General features: G+C 28.7%; 2 protein-coding genes and 1 non-coding gene across 3 annotated transcripts; 1 reads left to right on the top strand and 2 right to left on the bottom strand.

The window, feature by feature from the left end:
- Nucleotides 1-4,342: 4,342 nt before the first annotated feature.
- On the bottom strand, nt 4,343-6,808 carry LOC114170288 (exocyst complex component EXO70H1-like). The gene has a single exon (XM_028056044.1). The coding sequence runs from the start codon at nt 6,393-6,395 to the stop codon at nt 4,485-4,487; it is 1,911 nt and encodes a 636-aa protein (XP_027911845.1). The 5' UTR covers nt 6,396-6,808; the 3' UTR covers nt 4,343-4,484.
- Nucleotides 6,809-20,936: 14,128 nt separating this feature from the next.
- On the top strand, nt 20,937-22,977 carry LOC114173125 (protein SODIUM POTASSIUM ROOT DEFECTIVE 2-like). Its single transcript, XM_028057357.1, has 3 exons — nt 20,937-21,877; nt 22,205-22,280; nt 22,606-22,977. The coding sequence occupies exons 1-3, from the start codon at nt 21,284-21,286 to the stop codon at nt 22,779-22,781; spliced, it is 846 nt and encodes a 281-aa protein (XP_027913158.1). The 5' UTR covers nt 20,937-21,283; the 3' UTR covers nt 22,782-22,977.
- Nucleotides 22,978-25,202: 2,225 nt separating this feature from the next.
- On the bottom strand, nt 25,203-25,285 carry LOC114165670. Its single transcript, XR_003599750.1, has one exon. It is a non-coding gene; the product is annotated as a small nucleolar RNA R16 (small nucleolar RNA).
- Between the last annotated feature and the right edge of the window lie 60 nt (nt 25,286-25,345).

The following is a 25,345-nucleotide window of genomic DNA, read 5'->3' as shown; positions in this document are numbered from 1 at the left end:
TTCACAAATCTTTGCTTGCAAGAAAGTTTTCAAAAAAAATTGTATTGATTTTCGTGTTAAGTTACATGGTATTCGTACTTTCATTATAAATTCATTTTCAATTACTTTAGTCGTAGCATCCAAACAAGAGTGTAAAAGGTATAATTTTCTACTTTTCTTTTTAGGAGTGTAAATTGTTTACTATCATTGGAATTTTTTTTGACAAAGTTGATGCAAAAAATTCCAAGTTGTCGTTAAATGAACAGATGTCAATCATTTTGAAACAGTTGAAATTAAGAAGTAATATAATTCTGTAAATCCATAGTTATGTTAATACAAATACATCATTTTATATAATTATTTTACTAAATATTGATAACGACAATTATACTATATTTAATGTATGTATTACGAAATTTAATAAAAATATCATTAATAAGTTATTAATGTAAATAGGCTATAATATAAGAATCATGAAAAGTGAGATACCATTAGACTCATTGGATTAATCAAGTATGAAAAAAAATACTTACATATAATACATGTATTTTCGTATATAACGTCAGTTCTTTATCAAAAATCTTGAACAAAAAATTGATTTGTATATTTCAATTTCATATTTTTTGTTCATACCATTAGCACAATTATAATAGTTTAATATTAATTTGCTTATTATCTATTTGGATCAATTATTTTCATTTTACCTGCATGTGATATTTAACTCAAGATATAATTGACGTTTTATTCACATTTTATCATAATGCTTTATTAATGCGTTAAAATATAATCAAATTAATATTTTTTTTATGGAATAAAATTTATTTATGTTCAAGAATTCTATTAAAGCTTTCATATTCTCAAATTGAATACTTTTCTTTTTAACTTCTATCTAACTTTTAAAAGCCAATTATCTTCTTCTTTTTTTATAGAAGTGGGTATATATTTTTTATCGATCGAAATTTTTACTCGAGTAATTGTTTTTCTTCATTTTTTATTTCAGTTGTTTGTGGAGGTTTTTGTTATCATATGTAAGATTAAAACAAAAATAGATGATCTATGTTAGATTAAATCTCTAACTTTTCTAAATTTTAAAAACAATTGTTCGAAGAAAACAGGAATTAAGCCAGGGAGACTATTAATTACACTTTATTTTCAATTGATTTTTGATTTGATATGTTTGATCTATTGAGTTGAAATTGGATGAAAAAATATGATATGTTAAACTCCTACTCATTAATGCCTACAATATTACATGTGATTCTAAAGTTATATAAAAAATATGCAAAACTTAAAGTATTTTAATATATATATATATATATATATATATATATATATATATATATATATAATTACATCAGTAATTTTGTTAAACTAAACAAAATCTTATCTCATATAATACTGGTAGGTAAGTATTGAATATTTTACCCATATTTAGGGGTTGGTTTGCTTTTTCTGTAAGGAGAGTAAAAAAGGCGAGAAAATGAGAATTTAGAAAAAGAAAAAGAAAAAAAAGCTAACAATCAAAATAATGTTTCATATGTTTGATAATGATTTTTTTTTATAATTTGATTTACTTATAATAAAATAATATTAGTAATAAATACTGATAAATAAAACCCATTTTTTTTATTTTTTTATTTTACTCTTTTTTTTCGATCAAATCATTTATATATGTTACTCATTTCTTTATTTTATTGAATTCGTTTGGTAATGATATTTAACACTCAATGTGTCCATTTCACGTCATGTGCAATCTGTTCGTCCGTTACTTCAAATTAGTACGTGTTTCTTTTTTATTATTTATTTGTTTCCTCTTTAAATTTCAATCGCTATCATAATAATGATTAATCACTGTTTTTCTCAATCCAATGACTCAAATTTGTTTTCCGTTGACAAAAGTTGTGGTTGTTCCACATTAAAATTTTGTTTTTTCTTCTTTCGTTTACGACGCTTTATACACATTTTTATTTTAAAGAGAAAAGGAGCTGAATCACGTAAGAAAGATTGAATCACATAAAAAAAAAAGACATAGAGAGGAATATACAAGAAAAATTACAAGCATACAAAATATTATGATTTTTTTATTTATTTTAAAGTAAGCCTTATATTTGTCCGGAAAATGATATTAAACAATTTAGAGAGAGAAAAAATAAAATGTAATGAATTAAAAAAATAAAGGCTTATAAATTCCATAAAGAATTATTTAAACGGTTAGTAGTAAAAAATAAAATGGCAAAATTTCAATTACTGGTTTAAAAATGATATAAAATGGTGTATAAGGTAGAAAAAGTGGACCGCTAGTTCCTATCAACGAATTTTCCTCTCACCTAACGCTTGAATGAAATGAATGGAAAATGATAAAGACATTACAATTATAAATGCATATGGAAAAACAAAACAAAAAATGTCAAAATCACATAAAACTAAATATTATCTTATTAAATGTTAAATTATATTTAAATCCTAGATTAATGCGAATATATGAATGAAAGGGCTGAAAAAAAAACATAAATATCTCCGCAGCACGCTGCAAGGGTGAAAAAAACAGAAAGATACAAAAATAATAATAAGAATTATGATAAATAATGTGGCATGGGGAAAATAAAATTAGTTTAATTAAAACACACTTTAATTGTAAATTTTTCAGTCTTTGACATTTTAAGATTATTTGTACTCACTTAAAAATGTAAGAAGCGTTACTCTTGGTTTCACAGAAATGGAGTGAAACGAATAGAAATGAAAAAAATAAAATAAAAAGTCAAAGTTCCTTGTTTGAGACGATAGGCAAAGCTTTTTTCATTAGGACTCTTTAGAAGAAGAAAAATCTCTCTCAAACTATAATAAACTAACAAAAGAGGAAATTATATATCAATCTTATTTTACCAATACATTTTTGTAAGATAATAACTTAAATGTAAAAGAACATTGTGCAAATTATCATTTTTATTATACAAATAACTTTATATAATTTATTAATTTGATTTCCTTTCTTTTTTACTTCTTTTATACAAATTATCATTTTTATTATACAAATAACTCAAAATCAATGTTCTAAATTCAATTTGGTCCCTCTCCAAATTAAAACCAAATTTAATTTTTATATTAAAATTCACATTTTTTATTAAATATTTTTATATAATATATTAAAATTCACATCATTATAACTTTGATATAAAAATTAAATTTGGTCACATCTTCCATAGGGACCAAATTGGTTAATGTTAACAAAAATTGGGACCTAATTGAACAAAAATAACAAATATAGGAACCAAATTGAATATAGAATATTTATTTTGACACATGGCACACTATTGGGTTGACACGTGGACATTTCAAAAAAATAAAAAAATTTCAAAAAAAATAAAATAAAAAATTCAAAAAAACGACGTGGCACACTCCTGGGTTGACACGTGTACATTTTAAAAAATTAAAAGAAAATAAAAATAAAAAAATTCAAAAAAATCACGAAGTGACACGTGACAGTCACTGTTCATGACCGTTAATGATTTAAACAATGTTAGCAAAAAAGGACCCAATTAAACAAAATTGACGAAAATTAGGATCTATTTGAACACAAAACCAAAATTATGACTTATTTGAAAAAACTTGACAAAAATTGGGACAAAAAAAGTATTTTAACCATAAATAAATAGTGACCACTTATAATTTTTATTCATAATAACTATTTTAGTAATCAATAATTCAAAAACATAATATAGAATATTGATTTTGACACGTAACACACTATTGGGTTGACACGTGGATATTTAAAAAAAATAAAATAAAAATTTAAAAAAATAAAAAAAAATTCAAAAAAACCACGAAGTGACACGTGGCACACTCCTGAATTGACACGTGTACATTTAAAAAAATTAAAAAATTAAAAAAAATAAAAATAAAAAAATTCAAAAACATAATAATAACTATTTTAGTAATTAATAATTTTTTATTTTATAAATTAGTATCTAAATTGGTAGCTAGAGAAAAAATATTATCAGAAATAAATTTAGAGGTCAAGTCCTGTAAATTAGGATCTATTTACAGATATCAGAACAAATATTTTTATAAAAAACAAAAATATAATCTTCAATTTAAGATAAATCATGATTTGATCACCTCTTTTATGAATATTATTTGAATTATTTATTCTTTAATGAAATAAAGAAAAAATATTTCTATCCCATCCTTTCCCTCCCAAATATTCACTTACATTTAGTTTAAAACTTCTTTTAATAATAAAATATGGCATTCACTTATTTTCCTTTTGTTTATGTTCACCTGAAGACAGATGGGTAAGGAACTCCGGGTTAGTGATGCATGAAACAAATTTATCTAGTAATGTAGCAGATGAAATCCTGAAATGGAACGTAAAAAGTAGAAAAAACCTGTATGATTAAGTCATGATTACATTTGCCATAGGCAGAAAACTGAGAAAGTCGTTATATCTTCTGTTGGCTATCTAAAAAAAGAAAAACTCTATAATCATTACTAGAATCAAGAAAAACTCAACTCCAACGCCGGAGAGGAGACGAAGTTACCGAAGAGGACGATACAGAACTGGATGACGTTCCAAAAAGGAAGAGGTTAGCAAGGTAATTTTCAATGTCTTGTGGGGTAAACGTCACAATCTCCCTCACCGTCAAGTCCCTCACTGATCCCACCGAAGCAAGCAGCGCATTATACCACTCGCGATATCTCGGCACAATACTTCTCGCGATCGAACCTTTTATTTCGTCTCGTAGTTCTCTATCAGCTACCACAAACGAGTTCTGCTTCCGATAGGCTTCCTCGAATTTCAGGTTGAAGTTCTCGAACACCGCCCTCGCCTCCGCTGCGCCCGGATTTTGCGGCAGCGATGAAACCACTTCTCCCCAAGCCATCTTCTCGTAGTTCGCCACGAACCTCTTCGCTTTAGCTTCGTGCTTCGTAATCCAATCGTCGCCAAGCACGTACTGCAGGTTCGAGCTTCGGACTCTGGCCACCACGTACCAGAGATTGTTCGCGAGAAACAAGTAAGATAGTGAAACGTCCTTGCAATGCTTCGCTTTGCCGTCGAGCTTGCAAAGGAGGACGAGAATCAGCCATGCCATGCGCACCGTCAGCGCCGGCGTCGACGCAGAGTAATCAGACTCCGGACTGTATAAATAAGACTCCGGCAGCGACGAAGACTTCGGCAGAGGAAGCCAGTCGCGCGGGAATATGTCAGAGAGAACGTTAACGTAATCTGCGAGGATTGCGAGATAATTCATTGTCTGAATCGTGAGCGAGTGCACGCCGCCGCCGTTCACCGCAGGCTTGCAAGAGTCTTTTTGGATCGTGGACTCGAACTCAGAGAGCAAGAATTGCGCAGACTCGGTGAGTCGTTGAAGTGAAGTGAGGAACTGAGAACGCACGGCGGAGTTGTAATCGGAGGAAAATATGGACTCGATCTCCGGCAACAGATCTGAGGCCACAGCATGCATGTCGAGCACGCGGAACAGCTTCTCCGGCGACGATTTCTTTGTTTTGGCGACGAGTTCGGGGAATCCGAAAAGGAGAGAGGCGCCGTCTCTGGAAATTTCGGCGAAGCAGGATTCTCTTACGGAATCTGAATAACTGAAGACGTTGTCGCAGAGGATTCTCTCCCCGTTAAACAGCGTTCTAACGGCAATCCTCACTGCCTCCAACCAGCTCTTGATTTTCAAATCAAGCACTTCCCAATCCATCTTGTTAGCGCGCGTGGAGCTCAGTTTCTCAACGCCGAGGCGATAGATTCCTTCGTCGATTATGGATTTTCGGATGATGATGTAAACGCTGACGCACTCCTTCGCGTAGCCGGAAGAGACCATGCAGTCGGCGATTAATTTCAGATCCGCCATGGCGCCCGAGGAAACCTGCTCGACTTCGGTGATAGAGTCGCCGGCGGCACGGATATCATCGTCTTCCGCCGCGAAGTCGTCGTCGCAATCGGAGGAGCTGGAATTAGCGGAGGTGCGAGAGGATCTGGCGGAGACTGATTCGGGGTCAAGGTGAGCGCGGTTCATGGATAAGATCTGGTAGAACTCTTTCTTGAGTCTCTTCATGGCGATCTGCATTAGGTTGTGAGCGAGGATGAGTTTATGGGAGGAAGGGTTGTGAGAGATCAAGGAATGCATGGTTTGGTGAAGCTGGTTAACGCAGTGAATATAGTGTTTGGCTTCGATTTTGTCTTCGTAAAACAGAGAAGTGACTCTGGCATAGGCTGAGGAGTCAGGGTTCCATTTGAGTATGAGCGCCTCTGCTTCCTCCATGAAGCTGTCTTCGTCGACGACGCTGCTAGGTTCGGAAAAACTGAGCCTGGGCGGTGTAGGGCTTGAGATTAAAGATAGTGGTGAAGAAGGAGAATTGCGGGCCATGGCAAACGACGGCGTCTTGGGGTTAAAACACAGCTTTCTCATATTTGGAACTCAAAATCAAAATGGTTTCCTTATTTTGGAAGTAGGGAAGTGAGAAGTGTATTTTCTGATGCTTGCACAGAAAACAAAAGCGATATTGATAGTGGTTGTGTTGGAGCGTGAGAGAAGAATAGATAGTTGGAAGTGGAAGGAGGAACGTATATATAGAGGGTCTGATGGTGGGAGCAGGGATACGTTGAATTTTAAATGCTTGGTTCTGTTGATTAGGTCAGGAAATGGAACAGGAACTGATCTCTTCCATCCTCAAGAGTTTGGTTATGGACTCGGTTAAAGCTACGCGTGAGCCTCTCCCTTCGTCACATTTCCTCCAAGATTAAGATACCACACTGATGTTGATTTTGGGAACCTCATTTCAACCAAAGACAATTAACGCCCACCACCATCCACACAACCCTGCCACGTAACAAAACTCACATTAATCATAGATAAAGTATGATCAACCATTAAATTAAAATTAAAATTTGAGGGTAAATTTTATAAGAGTTTAATTTATTTATATATATATATAATTGAATTAGCATAATTTAATAAAAACTTATTAATTATTTTGGGTGACTTTAACTAACTTTTGCCATATTACATGTAACTTTCTATGTCATTAAAAAGAATACGCGCCTGTGTACATGGCATTTTCCTAGTATTGTCACCTGCCAACGTCATATTAATATCACTTTTGGAGAAGACATGTTTTTACATCTCTTTAAGAAAATTATCAAATGATATTTTTTTTATTATAGTGATGATAAATGTTTAAAATTTTTATGTTTGTTTATATTTATTATTCTTGTCATTGCTTTTTTGAGATAGAATTATCAAATGTACAATTGGTCCTTATTTATTATTTTTCACCATAAAAATCACTTCAAAATATTATATTATTTCTCTCTTCATATATATTTTTCATTTAATCGAAAACGAACAAAAGAGTATTTTTTTCTACTCATTATTTAATTTATTTTTAATAATTATACTTAATTAATTTTCGTTTCCCTTTACTTTAACTATTATACTACTTATCACGCTTATTATTCCATTCCCACAGTAACATATACTTCCTTTATTTATAAATAATTAACATATGATGTATGATAAATATAAAAAAAGTGTGTACCCAAAGTCTAAGCTGGAAAGGCATGCGTCACTATAAATATCTATAACACACTTACCCGTGGATTTTTTTCATGGTCACTAAAAAGGACAATTTCATTCTTTAATAAATATAAAAAGTCAAAGTGTATCGATTCGTTACAAGTAATTAAAATAGAAGTTCAAGTATCATTTTTTTAAGAGATTTGTGTTCGTTTGTCTAGATGTGATTATTTACTAATTTTAGCAATAATGTCAACATAAACGATTGGTTTAATTTAAGAACAACATGAAAGTGATAAAAGAAATTAGGAAAGACTTCACCAAGGTTGGATTTCATGAACCATACTAACATAATATTTCCTACACAATTTCTCTATCTTGCTCAAACATCCTCATCATAAGCTTACTAGCCCCTAATTCCTTAGAAGTAAATTCTAAGTCAAATATGTCAAAATATTAATTCCTTAACTATTTTAACACATGACTTGCATTAAGATTTGATGTATAGAATGACCTAGAGATTACGTCTATTCCTAGAACCCAATCTCATGGTTGTTCTATCCAAGGTTAAGTTCCAATTCATTTTCCAATAATTAGGTATAACCAAATAGCAAAGATTTCCATCAAGCATATTTATAATTAAGATAGAACATATGAACAACGAAAGAGATTACATTGCATAGGAAAATTACAAAGAGTATAGGTTCATTACATCCAACCCCAATGAAGGAGGAGTTTAATCACTCCTAAGCATCTAGAGAACAAAGGATGGATGAATTTGATGGAATGGATGAATTGATGTGAAGTCTCCTTGCCCTAGAATGGCGCTTTTTCGTCTCTTTCCTGGTCCTGTCGCGTTCCCACACTCCAGCACAACAGTTTCGTGTAATTTTCGAAACTATAACCACTTCAGAAAACCGTCCTCTCACTAGGTGAGATGACTTACTCGTTGGGCGACAGAGCACACTCGCTGGGCGATAGAGCACACTCGCTGGGCGACTGGGTCCTGACAGAATAACCTCACTTCTTCTCCAATCCTTCACTTTTCTATACAATAATTTCCAAGAAAACACAAAATATATCTAACCTAAAAGAAACCTAAAAACAACCTAAAACTTCCCACAAAACACATGATTGAGTACAATTAAGAGGTCCAATAAAACAAGAATAATAAGTATTTTTCATACTTATCATATATATATATATATATATATATATATATATATATATATATATATATATATATATATATATATATATATATATATATATATATATATATATATATATATATATATATACCACCTAATACCCTAAATTAATTGAGAGCAATTTAATTTCCAAATAATATAAATTAATAATAATTATGTCATGCAATTTAACAATCAATCTTTTAAAGTAATACCGGGTTTTAAAGAAATAAAAGGAATGCAAAATTAGAGATTAGAAGGTAAAATATTTTCTTTTCAGATATTTGATAATAATTTCGTTTACTCACACTCAATTATATTTAATCCGACAATATATATATATATATATATATATATATATATATATATATATATATATATATAATACAAAAATATATTATACACAAAAAATTGCAGGTAAAAAAATGATCTTAAAAATTGATCTCTATCTAATTATTGGGGTTCCTATAAAAAATTGTTTAGGTGACAATGTAAGATCTGATTTATTTAGGCTCATTTCATACTTGACCCGTAAAATGCAAGTTGGGCTAGCCCGTCCCGTGTTAAAAATGTGGATTGAAAAGTCTAGCCTATCTGACATAAGTTTTGAATTTTAATAAGTTCACAATATTAAGCAAAGACTTTGAGGAATTGAATGGTAAATTGATAATTAATATTGTTGTCATATTCACATTCTTACTTTGACACACGCGGCATATTCTTCAAATCTCATCACATTCAAAAATACATAACACTTGTCTTTTCCACTCATACAAGAATTTGAAACGTTCATGTAAAAGTTCAGAAGGAAGCAGACACAGGCAACCCGCGCAGACTGCAGGTTATGCGGGTCGGATTTTTGTGAGCCAGCAAGTTCAATATCTCAATCCATCTCACATTTTTTTGGTGGGTCTACAGGGTGGCCTGCTAAGCCAAGTCCACGTTGACATTCCTAAAAATCACTAATCATATTTGTATATTTTTTAATTTTAATCTATCATTAAGATATCTACTTTTAAATTTTTTAAGTTTAGTCTTATATAATAAACCCACTAATTGTTAGCAATCATATATACGAATATATTTGAGGTTTGAGTTTAATATATTCATCTATACTAATCTTGATCTGTAGTACAATATGTTTGATTAAAGATTTAGATTTTCTAGAAAGAAACTCTAGTAAAGGAAGCTATATTTATTCTAATAAATTTTTGGACTTTGTTGAACTTACTTGTTTTGCATTAAAAAATGAATGCGAATATTGTAGGTGGAGAAATATCGAGTTTGATAAATGTATAAGTTTATTAACTCAGATGACGTTTTAAACCAAAAAGTTATAATCATAATTAGTATACAAATGTTTGTTGTATTTCTTTTAAAATTGTGGAATTTTATGGCTAATGTAAACACACGATGTTACAAAACTAATTCCACCCTTATTTCTGACACAAATAAGGTCAGTCATGCAGATATTTTGGAAGTTTTATGGTCTCATCTTTCAGATGATATATTGGAAGTCTTAGGACGCAACATCTTAGCTGTTTTTCATATATTCTTCTTATTGTTTCTTATTTTCCTACACTGCAAAAAAACAACTAAACATTTCTTCATACTTTTTAAGAGTATTTTTCTATTGTCAACATTTCACATTAGCTCAACACCACAGATAACATCTTCAGTGCCTCAACGGGTATACACTGAAGATTCCTAATGATAAATTAATAATTATATATTTTCCTATAAATTATGTTATTATGGATTAAACAAAAATGTAAATATATTTAATTTTTAAAGTTATATAATTTATTTAATATGTACTGTCAAAAAATATGTGAAATATTAAAATTATTTATAGTAAATATACATGATAGCAAGACTTGACTCTCTTTTTTTTTTCTTACATAAGCTATTTAGATATTATATATGTCATAACTAATGAATTTATCAAAGTAAAAGATATATCCTTATATATTCTTCCTGACTTGGAAAAAATGACCAAGAAAAATAAGGTTCTACACGTTCAATTAAATAAATAAAAATAATTATAGCATTATATATCATACTTTTTCTTTATTGTTCTTCTCTTTTACAAATTTCCATTTTTGAAAGAGAAAATACTAAATATATTCAGCTTTCCATTTCATTTATTATCTTAAAAAAAAAAAACATAAAGTAGATATACATGAAGAGTGACGTCAACCAAATGTGTGGGGGTGTAAATACAATTTCCTGTTGGACTGACTCTTACTTATTTTAGCCCACTTAGAAAACAGGTGATAGGACTTATCAGTTTGGTAGAAAAAAAAATAATTACTATTAAATTTTTCTTATATATTTAATAAATAATAAATTTATGTTCTTTTTATCACATGTGTCAATATTTCGATTCCGACACAAGTTTGAACGACAGCCATCATTAGGAACAATCACCGCGTTTTCGATGTATTATATGTTTTGGAACGTTTTGAGCTCCGTCACGGTTTTGTCCTTAAAAGACACCTTAGAAGGTGAAGGGAGTATTTAAATTTCATTTGACATCGACTCTTAAGCGATGTGGGACTTATTGGGTATATCGGAAAAATTGTGATTCTAATTAGGCAATTTTTTTATTTGTTTGAATAAACATGAGGTGTGGTATCTAAATTTAAATAAAAATGAAGTGTTCGATGTGAATTGACGAAGAATTATAGTGTGGTGGTTTTAACGAAGACGAAATGAAAGGGACTGAAGGTAGATAGATATGTTATTGTATGTAATGTTTCACAATCTTAATTTTGTCTTTTTGAGATATATGGTATTTGACCGTCACTATTTACATATCAATTTCATTGCCAACTGCTCCAATCTCCAACATTATTTCAAGCCTTTGCATTCGTGCGTACCGAGGAAACAGAGTACAAAGTGGGGTATTTAACGATATACATTAAATTATGTCTCACCATAATATATATGAATATCACACTAATAATAAATATATGATAAAGTGGAATCATTTTGGCCTTCCCTTTGTGAAGAGCAAATAATTATATAATAGTGAAATATTCTTTTCTAAAACAAAAAACTCAATTGTTCATGATAACATAATATTATTTTGTTGAAAGTTTCACATTAACTAAAGATAAGACAATTTTATAATATTGAAGTACAAATCTGACCTCACAAATTGATTTTGTGTTTTAAAACTCATTTTTAACATTCTTATAAGGTAAACATTAAATTTTGTATTCATTGAAATTTATTATCAATATCTAAAATAACTTGTTTGATATTTTATCCTTCATATGGAAACAAATGTATGTTGATGGTGATAGTTTGATGAAGGTGAAATAATAATTGAAATGGTTAGAATTAACAACGCCTTATAAAAGAGAATACTCTTCGGTCTTCACAAAAATTAGAGGAAATGGTTACTGTGGTTGCCTTGTTGGGGTGAACAAACCGAGAACTTTCGATGAGGATTAAGTGCCATGTCCTTTCAAAAATGACTTCTCACCAATTACACGCGCCACACTCACATGACGTAAACTTTCCACCACTATAATTAAAACTTTATAATCATCACACTTTTAAATTTTATTTATCATCGCTCCTTTTTTTTTATCTCCAAACATAAAGACACATACATAGCTTGATTAAATTATAATAATTTCAAAATATGTAAACTAATAATAAATTATTCTAATTTTTCATAATTTAAATGATTTTTAACTCGTCTTTCTAAATAAAATATTATTTTTATATAATACCAAAAGCATTTGGAGAATTTTCTTGCCCAAATATAGTGTCATTAAGAATAAAACACGCGTGCCCATAATTTTCTAATCTTAATTTGTTTTTACAGGCCCCACAGAGGGAGATTTGGTAGGTCAAAGTAATATTTGAACCAAGTAATTTGACTTGACCTTCTTTATTATTTTGGATATACAAAGTAAACTCAATATTAATGAGATGCGAAAAAACAAAGTCTCAGTCTTATTTTTAAATTTTGTCACACAATATGAAAATAAATGAAGCGTGTGAGAACTATTTGAAGTTGAATAATTAACCAATGAGATATAACGTAATTTGTAATGTCCAGAATATTATATTATTATAATGTAATTTGTATTTACTTTTACTTTAATGAAAAAAATTAAAAAATGATTTAAAACAATTTATAATTTATAATTTTTTAATTTAAATTTGATAATCTTGTATACGAAAAAATATTATTGGAATGAGCAAAATAATATATCATTATCTTTAAGGTTGATATTTTAAAATTGTTTTGAAAAACAATCAAAATTTTGTTTAAACAATTTTAACACTGTCATAATAAGTTTCTTCAAATTTCTAAAACAACTCTTAAACCACTTCTCAATAGGCTCTAAACATTGCAGTACACAGATTTTCAAATATCCTTCTTTCAATTACCTTTTTCAAATGAGTGTTTGTATTCGTAATCCATCATAGAACACCTATAATCGACCATGAACATCCGTAATTAATCATAAGTATTTTTTTTATACTATGATATTAATGACTAATTAAAATGTAGTTTTCAAAACAACAAAAAAAATTAATAGCAAATAAAAGAAATTTTATTTTCCTTCATTTCCATTATATTTCAACTCATTAAACAATATTATTTTCATTCTGATTGTTTTCATTTTTTTTATAATATTCAGAGGAAAATTTTGCACATATCTATAACATATATTATTTACATTGAGATATACAGCTAGATATTAATAAATAGTCAAATAACAACTTAATAAAAAATAAAACGATAGATTAAATAAACAACAAATTTTATTGGATTAAATTTTGAATAACTTTAACATTATTATAAGAAATAAATTTAATTCTAACTCGATCTCACAAAATTAATTAATAAGATAAAATTTACACTTATTTTATATAATATAATTTCACTTTACTTTTTAGTCGATATGAAAATTTTAACCATATTTTCTCATTTTCTTATATTGTCCAAAAGAAAGATAAGAAAATGAAATTTCAAACATTGTACTTTTAATTTGATTTCAAAACTGGTAAAATTAACCAGAAAGATGAAAAAAATTCTTGATCAATCAAAGAAAAAAAGGTCCCTTAAAAAATATATATGGTGATTGGAATTTGGTGTATGGGAATATAATAAAGTGATGGAATAGGAAAAACACTCCTAAACACATAATAGAAACTTCCATCAAAGACTTACATAGACTTAAAACTCAATCAAATTTTAGCAACTTTCACTCTCTCTCATGTGGTTTGATTATTGTATTGCAAAGTAACCAATTAGATGAGAGTGTGTAATTAATCTAGAGGTATTCACGCATGCCATAACCCTAACCTCAAATGTTTTTGCAGTCAAGCAAATGCAAATGAAAGGTCCTCCAATTTTCTAGAGATGACCGACCCAACAAAATCACATCATATCAATTGTCTATAACTTTGAAAATAAATAACCTACGTGATGTAGACGTATATTTATACAACTTAAGCCATACATGTTCACATTTTTCTCATATTTTTTTATTTGTAACATTTCCTTTCATATCAAATCAAGTCAATCCTTTTGCTTTAACTAAGTATTTTATTTCAGTATTAATATTAATTTATTTCACAACAATATTAATACTATTTTTTTGTTTGTATATTTTATTAATTCATGTACTTTCTAAGTTAACGAAAACGTGTTACGAAAAAAGAGATCCAAAGAATGAAACAATCATTAGAAGTGGATATTAAATCTAACTTAACCCTACAAAATCAGTTTGGAAAATAAGGATTACACCAATTTATATATTATAAATTAATTTTATATTTTGTTAATTGACTTTATCTCTAATTAATATGAAACTTCAAACAACAATAGAAAATTTTCACTTTTCTTAATCTATTGTAACACGTCACCCCTCGTGAAAAAATTAACGAATGAGAAAATGTATGTCGGAAAGTTTAATGTAAATCACGTGAGAATTTTGAATTGTGAACATTACGAAATCACAAAAATGTAATTAAACCTTAACGCTTTTAATTTTTTTCCCAAAAAGGTATACTTTTATTTAGTTAACCCACAGTGAAGGCATGGAATTTTAAATTAAACTTTACATATTTCATATACTGGTATTTCATGTGCCTCGTTCAATATGGAAAATAAAGTGATAGAGGGAACAGAAGGTGGAAGGGGAAATAAATGAGACGGGTGTGGTAAGTAAAAGTTGAAAAAAAGAAATAGCATATTAATATTTTTTGTCAAAGATGATTTCATGCGCCAAATACGCTATTGTGCATGCACGTATACTGAAAATGACCACATTGGAAAACATAAGCTTCACAAATTGTGAATTAATTTACATAAAAAATTTAATTAATTAAAAATATTTTGAAGTTGGAATGTGAACCACGTTGTTTGCGTACAAAGATGAATAAGTTAAAGTTATTTGGAAGTGTGTTTCTATAAATTGTGTTGACAACCACACATGTGATGCATGCACACATTGATATGCCATATGTTGCTAATATACTCCCCAAGTGGCAATATGGCTTAAAAATTTCGAAACACCTAAAGATACATTAAATATTTATAAGAAAAAAAGTCATATTTTTACGCATCTCAATAAAAATATTTTTTTTTAAATTAACTAATTTTTCGCTTAATTGTTTTAAGTTTAAGAAGTAGAGCTGTCAAAATGGGTTGGAACCAACGAGCCAACCTGGCTCACCACGGGTTTGGGTCGGGTTGGATTGAAATTCTTTTACAAATTTCAATATGGGTTGATTTTTGACTCGGCTCATTTAGAACCCGACTCATCCGGGTTGAACTCGTGATGAGCCGGGTTGGTGCAAGTAAAAGGGTCGCACAAGTGTTTTTATTTATTTTTGTTAAATTGGGTCATGTTAAGTTGTTTTTTTATCCAACACATAAATAATTTGTATTTTTTTTATTTTAGTTTGTATTTTGATTGTATTAAAGTTTATTTAGATTTTAATTAGAATTACAATTTAGTTTTGACCGGAAAAAAAATATATATATGTTTTTTAATTAAGTGAACCTGTGAGTCAACCTGTTTAATCCGCCAACCTGTGGTGAGCCGGGTCGGATTCGAATTTGTTTATCTTGCTAAAAAGTGAACTGGGTTGAATTGACTCACTAAATCATTAACTCGTGGTGGGTCGAGTCGAATCGGACACGGTTCTATTAAGAAGTATCAGTGTTGGGAAAGCGAATGACGTTTATGCAATATGTGCGAAACTTTTCTAATTAGAAAGAAAAAGTCTATGTACAAATTTATAGGATCTGTAATTTTATGATGGAAAGTATTAGTTAATTAAGAATATTTTAAGGGAAAATCAATGCAACAATTAAGAGAAAGTGTCTTGGAATAAAGGGACACGTAACAGTTAATGGGCATTGGTGAATTCAATCAAAATTTGAAAGACACATCACTCCAGATTTTAGGGAAAACATTATGTTCAAGCATGCAATGAATGCTGACTCTTTACACATTCAAGAAATTAATACACCACTCATTTTCTAATTATCATTTTTTAAAGTTTTTTTTTCTTTTTACTTTTTGTAGGATATTTAAAATTTATATTTATATTAAATGTTTTCTAAACAAATATACTCTTTCCTGTTTATTTTTTATTAAGTGTACTTATATCTTATCGTGAAATATAAATAAATTTTTAAGATTCGTAGCTATTATATCAAAAATTTAAAAATCATCGTGACTATTATTTTTTACATAAAATTAAATAAAAACAAATAAAACCAATAAGAATACAGTTGAGAAATATTTATCCGAAAATATATTTCTATATATTATATCATTAGTGTGGAATATCTATGATTTTTTAACATTAATCTATTTTAAATAAACTACCACTTTTATCTTTAATGAATTCCCTACTCCAAATGCACATTTGATAACCATTCATGAATTTACCAATATAATAGTTATTCAACTAAATCTCTAAAAGACTATTTATTTATTGTAAATTAGAGTGTGAATTAATCTGAACTAGCCAGGGTGTTGAATGGTAAAGCTGGGTCAAAATAATCATTGTGCACTAATTATAACTCATTTTAAAAAAAGAGTAAAAATGAAATATCTTAAATTATATTGATATTAACATGATAATGAAATTTTTTATTTTATCTTTTCCTTTCTACATTATAGTAAATATATAGGTACATATTAATTAAAACTAGTTGAAAATAAGGGAGTAATTGAAAAATAATTAATATTATTTCAAAATTTAAAATAATAAATAAATAATTCTTAAATATTGAACATTTAGAAGAAGGATAGAAAGATATTTAAGAGGAGATTTATTTGGTGATCCCCACAGCACAATTCCCACATATCTTGGTCATTCATAAGTATAAATGGGCCAATGGGCCATGATCCATTGTGGGGGCGATTCTCACGCAGTTGTCTAAACTTGTCTAAACTTGTTTTGGACCATTGTGGAGGCAATATTTCAATGAACTTTAATAATTTTTATATAACATTTTTTTTTATCCGTAAGAGTTTGTATTACATATTTTAAATATTTATTTTAAATTCATTATTAGTACCGAGGATTATCCATGTGTTGGAATGTTTGTTTTTAAAGTAATCTAATTGTTATCATATAAGATTTATTATTTGATATCATTATATAAATATAAAATAATAGATCTTTGATAATTACTAGAGAAAAAAATAGTGTGCACGAAAATAATTTTTTTATGTAAATCGTTTAATATGTTATTAATATGACTTGAATATTTTATATATTAATAAATGACATGATGAACCTAAGATAGTTCCACATTTATGATTTTGATAGTATATTTTAAAACTAACTCAATTTCATAAAATTAAATTTTAAAATAAAGTTTTTATTTATATATTTTAAATTCTTCTTATTTTATGAAATTTCTAAAACTTTATAACATGTATTATTCTATTTAATTAAATTACATGTTTTTTTTTTTCATTCGGTCTTTTCTCTTTATATAAAGTTTTAAGACAATAATATTTATATCTTTATTTTAATTTATGGACATCTATTAAACATTAGTTTTTTTTATCACATCATATATCTTATGAATTTATAAATTGTATTCTATATTAACATGTTAATCAATATTATAAGTACGTATGAGTAATTTTCTAAAGTTGTATATTAGACCATGAACCATTTTTTTAAAGGAATGTATATTGATAGCATAATTTTTTATTGTCATTTTGGTGCATATGTTTTTTTATTATTTTAACGAATGAATTGCTAATTTACTATATTGTGATTCCAGCTGTAATCAAATTATTTAACTAATAAAAGAGAAAGGTGATTAAGTTTCAACTTTCTTATAAATTTGTAAATATTTTTATTAAATACTTTTTGTTTATTTTTTTAATTAAATAATCTGAATGTTATCTAGTCTGGATTATATTTTTTTTTTGTCTTTATAGATTGAGAAGTACGTGAGATATCGTGACCAATATAAATTAATATTAAAGTATTAAAAATAATAATTATTTTATATTAATTACAATATTATTTAATATTAACCACAAAACTTTATATTTATTAACACTAATAATCAAGTCAGATAATTAAAAAAATAAATGATAATTACTCAACTAAAAAATATAAATTTTTTATACAAATAAAAAAAATTAATTGAATTTTGAATTAGAAATTTATAAATTTGTAGATAATTCTTATTTATTCTCTTGTATATATACATTAAGTTTTTGAATAATCTATGTTATTATAATGAATTGTTTTCTAATTTGTCATTTTATGCTTGATTCAAATTCAAGGAAATATCTAGGTTAAATTTATCTCACTCAGGTGTAAATGTGTTAATTTAGTTTTCACCTTTAAAAATGTTAATATTGTGTCCCAATTTTCAAAAAATGTTTCAATACAATATTTTTTAAAAGAAAAAAACTAATAAGTTAATGACGTGTCACATGTTAATATATGTTTTTTTATAATTTTTTAATATTTTAATTTTATTTTTGAAAAAAAAATGTCACATGTTATATCTTTGGTATGACGTGTGACATTGTAGTCTTACGTAGAAAGACAATACCACGTGTCAGTATCATTGCACATGACATCGTTTTGGTTTTAATTAGTCATCATATATGTATTAATGTTTCAATTTAGTCCCTCGTATATTTTTGATTCAATATATATTTTTTTTCAAAATAGAGCAATATTGTTTCTTTCTTAAATTTGACACCAAATGTATTATTTATATACATGTTATATTGATACTTTTTTATTGAAAATAACTTACAAAATTAAGTACTCATATTTATATTAAGATTTAGTGGTAACACTCACGATTAACAAAACATGGGTTAATAATAAAAAAAAATGTATACGTTAAAACCTACCTTACAAAATTAAGTATTGATATTTATATTAAAATTTAGTGGTAATAGTCATGATTAACAAAAACATGAGTTAATAATTAAGAAAATTGTAATATATTAAAATATGACTTACAAAATTAAGTGGTAAAAGTCATGATTAACAAAACATGAGTTAACGATTAAGAAAAATGTAATATATTAAAACGTCATTTTCAATAAAAAGAAATCAGTATAACATTTGTATAAATAATAACTTTTGTCTTAAATTTAAGAAAGAGACAATATTGTTTTATTTAAAAAAAAATAGGACTAAATTGAATAAAAAAGTAATAGGTGGAGACTAAGTTAGAATAAATATACATATAGGAGGACTATATTAAATGAAGATAATAACAATTGATAATGATATTGACACGTGACATTATCTTATCACACAACACTAATAATGTAAGATTTCATACCAGACATAATGACTAATAAATAACAAATAACGTTATTATTTTTTTCAACGACTTAAATGAAACATTTTTTTTAAAGGTTGAGATTCGTTTGAAATTTCTTATAAAATCTGAATCTAAATTAACACGTCCACACATGATCCGATTAATTAGATCTAAATTCTATTATAAGAGTTTTGCCTCCACCCCTTGTGACACATAACAAAAGCTCTGCTCTATCTCTAAAGCCTTTGAGGATTGGAATCGAAGAGAAAACAGAATAAAGGGGGAAAAAGAAAGAGAGAATTTTGAATAGTGGGTGCAGAACATTGGCTATCGTTCAAAAATGGGGGAAGAAGATAATAAAGTTAGAAGGAAAAAAGAAGAGGAAGAGAGCCACAGAAGCATCCGATTCCATGAATATGTGAAGGGAATTTCGTTCATTTTTTTTTCCAGTTGATAAAAGAGAAAAAAAAAGCGACTTTGCGTCGCATCCATCCACAAGAAAGCAAAATTCGAAATGGTTTACTAACTGGCAGAATTTGTTCCATTAGAATCTTATAATGTGTTATGTTTTTGATTTTCCTCTTCGCATTGTGTTCAAGTTGCACAGTTTCTGTGTCCCAGCATCAAATGTTCATGCTTATCATCAACCCTAAAATTGTTTGATTTGGTTTGTTTTTGTGTCTCACAGATAGCATTATTATTTCTTCAATAAACACAAATTGCTATCTGAATGTACTTAATGGTTGTGCTGTTTCCTCTGACTAAGTTTTCAATGTTCTATAAAGTGCTTCTGTCAACTGCATGTTGGTAGGTAAATAGTGTAGGCCATGCCCAACAAGCCAACACTGCAACAGAAAATTACCCAAATTCACTGTGCTTTAGTAATCTGTGCCTCGTTTTTCTTATCCATTCAATTCAAGCCACCACATAAAATGAAAATTCATGTCGCTGCAACTTCACGTCATTCCAAAACATGTCTGCACCTCCATGTATGCATATGTTGTTGCACAAAATCATTACTTCAAGAAATAATTACCATGTAGTATTATTATGGGAGCAATCATAATCACAAACATTTAGACACCCGTGCAAAAAGACACAAAAAGTACTATGCCTGGAATATATAAATTGGGTAAATAAACACCACATGCACTCATAATAATGAATCATAACCATTTTCAAAATTATTTCAAGAATGATTTCTGATGAATTGAGAATGCATTGAAATTAAACTTTTATATGTATAAGAATAGATGCACTGAAAGTTTTTAATTTTTTTCTGCATAATGAAAACAAACAAAGAGTTAAGGCAATTTCAGTGTACCTATTTTGTGTCATTTTCATTCTTTAAAGCAACAGTAATGTTGGTTGCATGTCATAAAAATCACTCTGGTTTTCTCTGCCTTTCCATAAATTTGATGATTTCGCTCTGCATCTTTACCCTTTTAAGAGAATGACAAAGCCTCAATTAGGATATAAGATACGTATATGGAATGTTTTGAAGAATTTGCACCACTTATTTCTGTATTATATAAAATATGCAGATGAGATAATTAATTTTTGAGAATTATCAGAAACACGATACTAAAAATATTTACATCTTTTCTCTTTGTTCTATATCTCAACCTACCTCACTTCACTCACTCACTCCAAATTGAAGCTTAAAAGCAGTGAGTACCAACTTTCCTTCTGGTTCAAACCTTCTTCTCTATCTCTTCCTTTGTTACACTGCAGATTCATTCTCTAAACCAAAATCTCTTACCCTTCATCATCGAGATATGAAAGGCATAGACATCTTCTGTGCATCACAGGCCTCAACAGCCATATGTCTTAGCATGGATGAACCCTCTTCTTCCATTTCCAACACTGCTCAATTTGGTGGCAGAGCCATTGATCGCCACAACCCCATCATCACAGATCCAAGAAGAACACCTTCCAGAGACTTCATTGTCCCCAGTTCTTCTCCTAAGCCCCACATCGACTCCAAACCTCTGCATGATCATCTCCCCAAGCCTAAGAAAAACTCCACTTCCAAGCCAAGTGGCCAGAAAAAGAAACATGCAACAAAGGGTCTTGATCAAAAGAAGAAAAGTAGTGTGGAAAAATTGACTGAACACATCACAAACAATTACTCTTCAAAACCCATTGATAGTGTTCTGAGAAGGAGTTGGGCTAGGCCACCTACTGATTTGATCACCCCTCCTGGTTCCTCAAGATATTTGCTCAGTGACATGCCTTCCTTCCATGGTGGATCATCACTTTATGATCCTGTTCTGGCTTTAACTAACGTTGACAAGGAGAAAGCTCAAGTCCTTCATCATGATAAACCCTCTTCTAGCTCCTCTCTTCCAAAATCTGCTTCCTCAGACCAGGTTCAATTTTTATACAAAACTTATATACTCTTCCTTAGATGTTGTTTGAATTGGAACCTTCTTCCATCAGAATGAAGTCTCATCTGCATAATTGTTTCAGTACAAAATTTATTTATGTGAATCACAGAGGTGAAACTTCAATCACAGTCCAAGAATAGCATAATCTACCCTTAAAGTTAGTTTTTTCCTTGTGATTCTAGTACTTATACATACATGAACCTATAACACTTATCTAGGATTTTTCTATCTGAATTATGTGCTCATGTTTCGTGTCAAGGAATCTTAACTACTTCAAATGGGGTGTGATTTGAATGATTTTTCTTGCAGGTTGTAGTTTTGAGGGTTTCTCTGCACTGCAAAGGTTGTGAAGGGAAGGTGAGAAAACATCTCTCCAGAATGCGAGGTATGAAAATCACTCTGGTAAAATCTTCTCTTTCGAACCATAAATTTAACACGAGATGTTTTGTCATCATTTTTGTAAGAGTAGATAAAGTTTCAGAATTAAAGTTCCTTGGCTTACAGATGAAAATTAATGTACAGAGGCTAAAGTGACTTAAAAACCTTGTTTTTAATGATCAAACTTGATTTCTCCATCTATTCTGACACAATTAGCATAAATTCATTAAAGTTGTGATTAATTATGAAAGGGACTTTGTTTCTTGAATTGAGAAGACATGTGTATGGAGTCTTTTGATTTTAGTTTTCCTGTATTGTTAATTACATGACAGGAGTAACATCCTTCAACATAGACTTTGCGGCAAAGAAGGTTACAGTGGTTGGTGATGTGACTCCTTTGAGCGTATTGGCAAGCATATCAAAGGTGAAGAATGCACAATTTTGGCCAGAACCTGTTTCAGTAGTTGGATCCGGTTATGCAGAAACAAAAAAAACAAATTTTATCTAACTCATATTGCCATTATTGTGCTGCTGCTTCTTTTTTTCAGTTAGAATTTCAAGGTTCGAACTGGGTAGTAATTTAATTAGTGTAAATACAAATGTTAGAAAGTACTGTAACTTTGGCTTTGAAGAGATATTAGAGTTTATTTGGAAGGAACCTTAGTTTTGTATTGGTCTAATTTCTGTTGAAAAATTTTACTCTACTGCCATTTGTTTTTTACCTGCAATATGAAAGAATAATGTGTTAGGGAAATCATCAGCATCCATAAAGCAATAAAATGATTTGTGTATCTTTTTCCCGTGTATATAATATGGGGGTTATGCGCAGGTTATCAAGAATCTGTGTCTTTTTCATAAACGAATGTGATGACAGGAATGATTGCTGTTTTGTGAGAGAGAAAAAAACTTTGACAATAAATCATGTCACTAATTTAATAACGATATTATAAGTGTAGATATAAACACTTCATTAAAAAACTTGAAGTTTGTAGTTTTATAACCACATTTTAGCACCCAAGTGGTTTTTGATCCTTGGGTACATCTTTTATATAGATGTGTTTTATAATGGCTGTTGTTTTAGTCAATTGGAAGGCTTTTGAGCATATATTCGCCGAAATGAAGAAGAAAAAAAAGGAAGCAATACCTGTTTCCGCGTTTGTGCTGAATGCGTTTCTACCTGGTTACGCCAAAATCCACATAATATTTACTGGTTTAGCTGGGTTTGCACGAGCTCAAAACCAACGTTGTGTGAGAAGCTGAAAATAAATTCATTTATGGTGAAATATGTGTTTTCACTTCGTAGCTCATGTTGAGAATTTTCACTTTAATTTACGTGTTCTGGAACAAAATTCCTCAATTCGGCACTCCATGACCGAATTTTGGAGAAACAGAGTTAGTTAGGAAAATAAACTTGAAAGGGATTTAGTTGGAATTTTATTTATGAAAAGAATATAAGCTATAATTACTAATTTAATTTTCTATTTTTTTAGTTTAATTTAATTTTTTTATTTCATCTTATATTTAATATCGTATGTTGTTTAATAATAATTAAAAATAAATTGAATTCATAATATATTTTTTAGTATTATAAATTAATTTTATGAAATTGAGTTAGATTTAAGTTTTTATAAAAAATTTATTAAATTTTTATTTGACCAATTATACAAAATTATACAAACAGTAAAATTTGGTTTGTACAGTCTTTTAACTGACGTATGAGTGTTAGATCAAATTATAAATTATTTATAAAAGCTATATATATTTTTAGATAACGATAATCCTTATGTATTTCATATATAATTTAACATGAACCGTCATTTTATCATAGACGGATTTTAATCTAACTTAATTTCAATAATCGCTTCCCATGTAAATTTCTCTCACTATTGCAACATTAAATATAGCAAATGAATATTCTAAAATTCATTCCTAACAAATGATCATATAGAAATAATTATATCAAAACTAATACCACTTTTCAGATTTTTCATTTTAGCCATCGATATCAAAACAAAAGTAACACCAAACTATATTTATAATTAATGAAGAAAGAAAATTAAATTCAATCTCAAAAGTTATATATGATAATTAATATACTAAATAAAACTCACCCAAATTGAAGAAGCGTTTCGCAAACTGTATGCTACCTTTTAATATCTATTCAAGGTGCCCACTATATCCAAAAAGTCGTTTTAATCGAGTCTCACTCAAAGAATTTTGCATTATAATTCCATTTTTTGTTATACAATTTTGATTTAAATAAATAAATATATGTACAGTGATCTTTAGAACATTTCAATTTTTGTTATAGATATAAATAGTGTATATAAGGAATTGTCAACACAAAATTCTTTTATAAGATATATAAATGAATAATTTTCTTAAACTTAAGATTATCACAATAATTAATAAATTTATTTATTATGCCTTATATAGAATGCTTTAAATAATTAAATTCTTGTAAAATTAATAATTAATCAAATCAAAATTAATAAGAATGGTATAATCAATAAAATAAGAAAAAGAAACAATGATTTAAGAAAAAAAAATAAAAAATTGTTATGATCTCCTCCTAATGTAGTGTAAGACTGCTGTACCAAGACTTTGAATCTATATACCTAACAGAAAAATAAATTGATAGGGATGAAAGTTTGCTGAAGACCGTTGATTAAAAAAAATTACAGGAAGAAAAAGGCCAAACGAAACTGGTGTATAAAGAGATGTGCATTCTGGTCAGAGAGAGCATATACACTCATCGAAGAATCTCGTATTTGCAGACGTATATGAAAAACTCATCATACCAGAATATATACACCTCAAAGTATAAAACAGATAAAAATCTCAAATCAAATCAATCAGTACTTAAATAAACCAATAGCGCAATCTGACTAAAAAATTAACATGCTGCAACATAAAAAAAATAAAATTGAGCGGCATCAGATAATAAGCGGAGTTGAAATCCACACAGTAATTTCGGTGTGTAGGATAAGATTCTTTTCATCACTTGCCAAAACAGAGAAGTACAGAGGATGAATATGACTACAACAACATACACACGCTTTTCATAGTAAA

This window comes from Vigna unguiculata, chromosome 1 (genome assembly GCF_004118075.2).
Source record: "Vigna unguiculata cultivar IT97K-499-35 chromosome 1, ASM411807v1, whole genome shotgun sequence".
Classification (NCBI taxonomy): Eukaryota; Viridiplantae; Streptophyta; class Magnoliopsida; order Fabales; family Fabaceae; genus Vigna; species Vigna unguiculata.
This window is presented reverse-complemented; position numbering and strand designations above follow the sequence as displayed.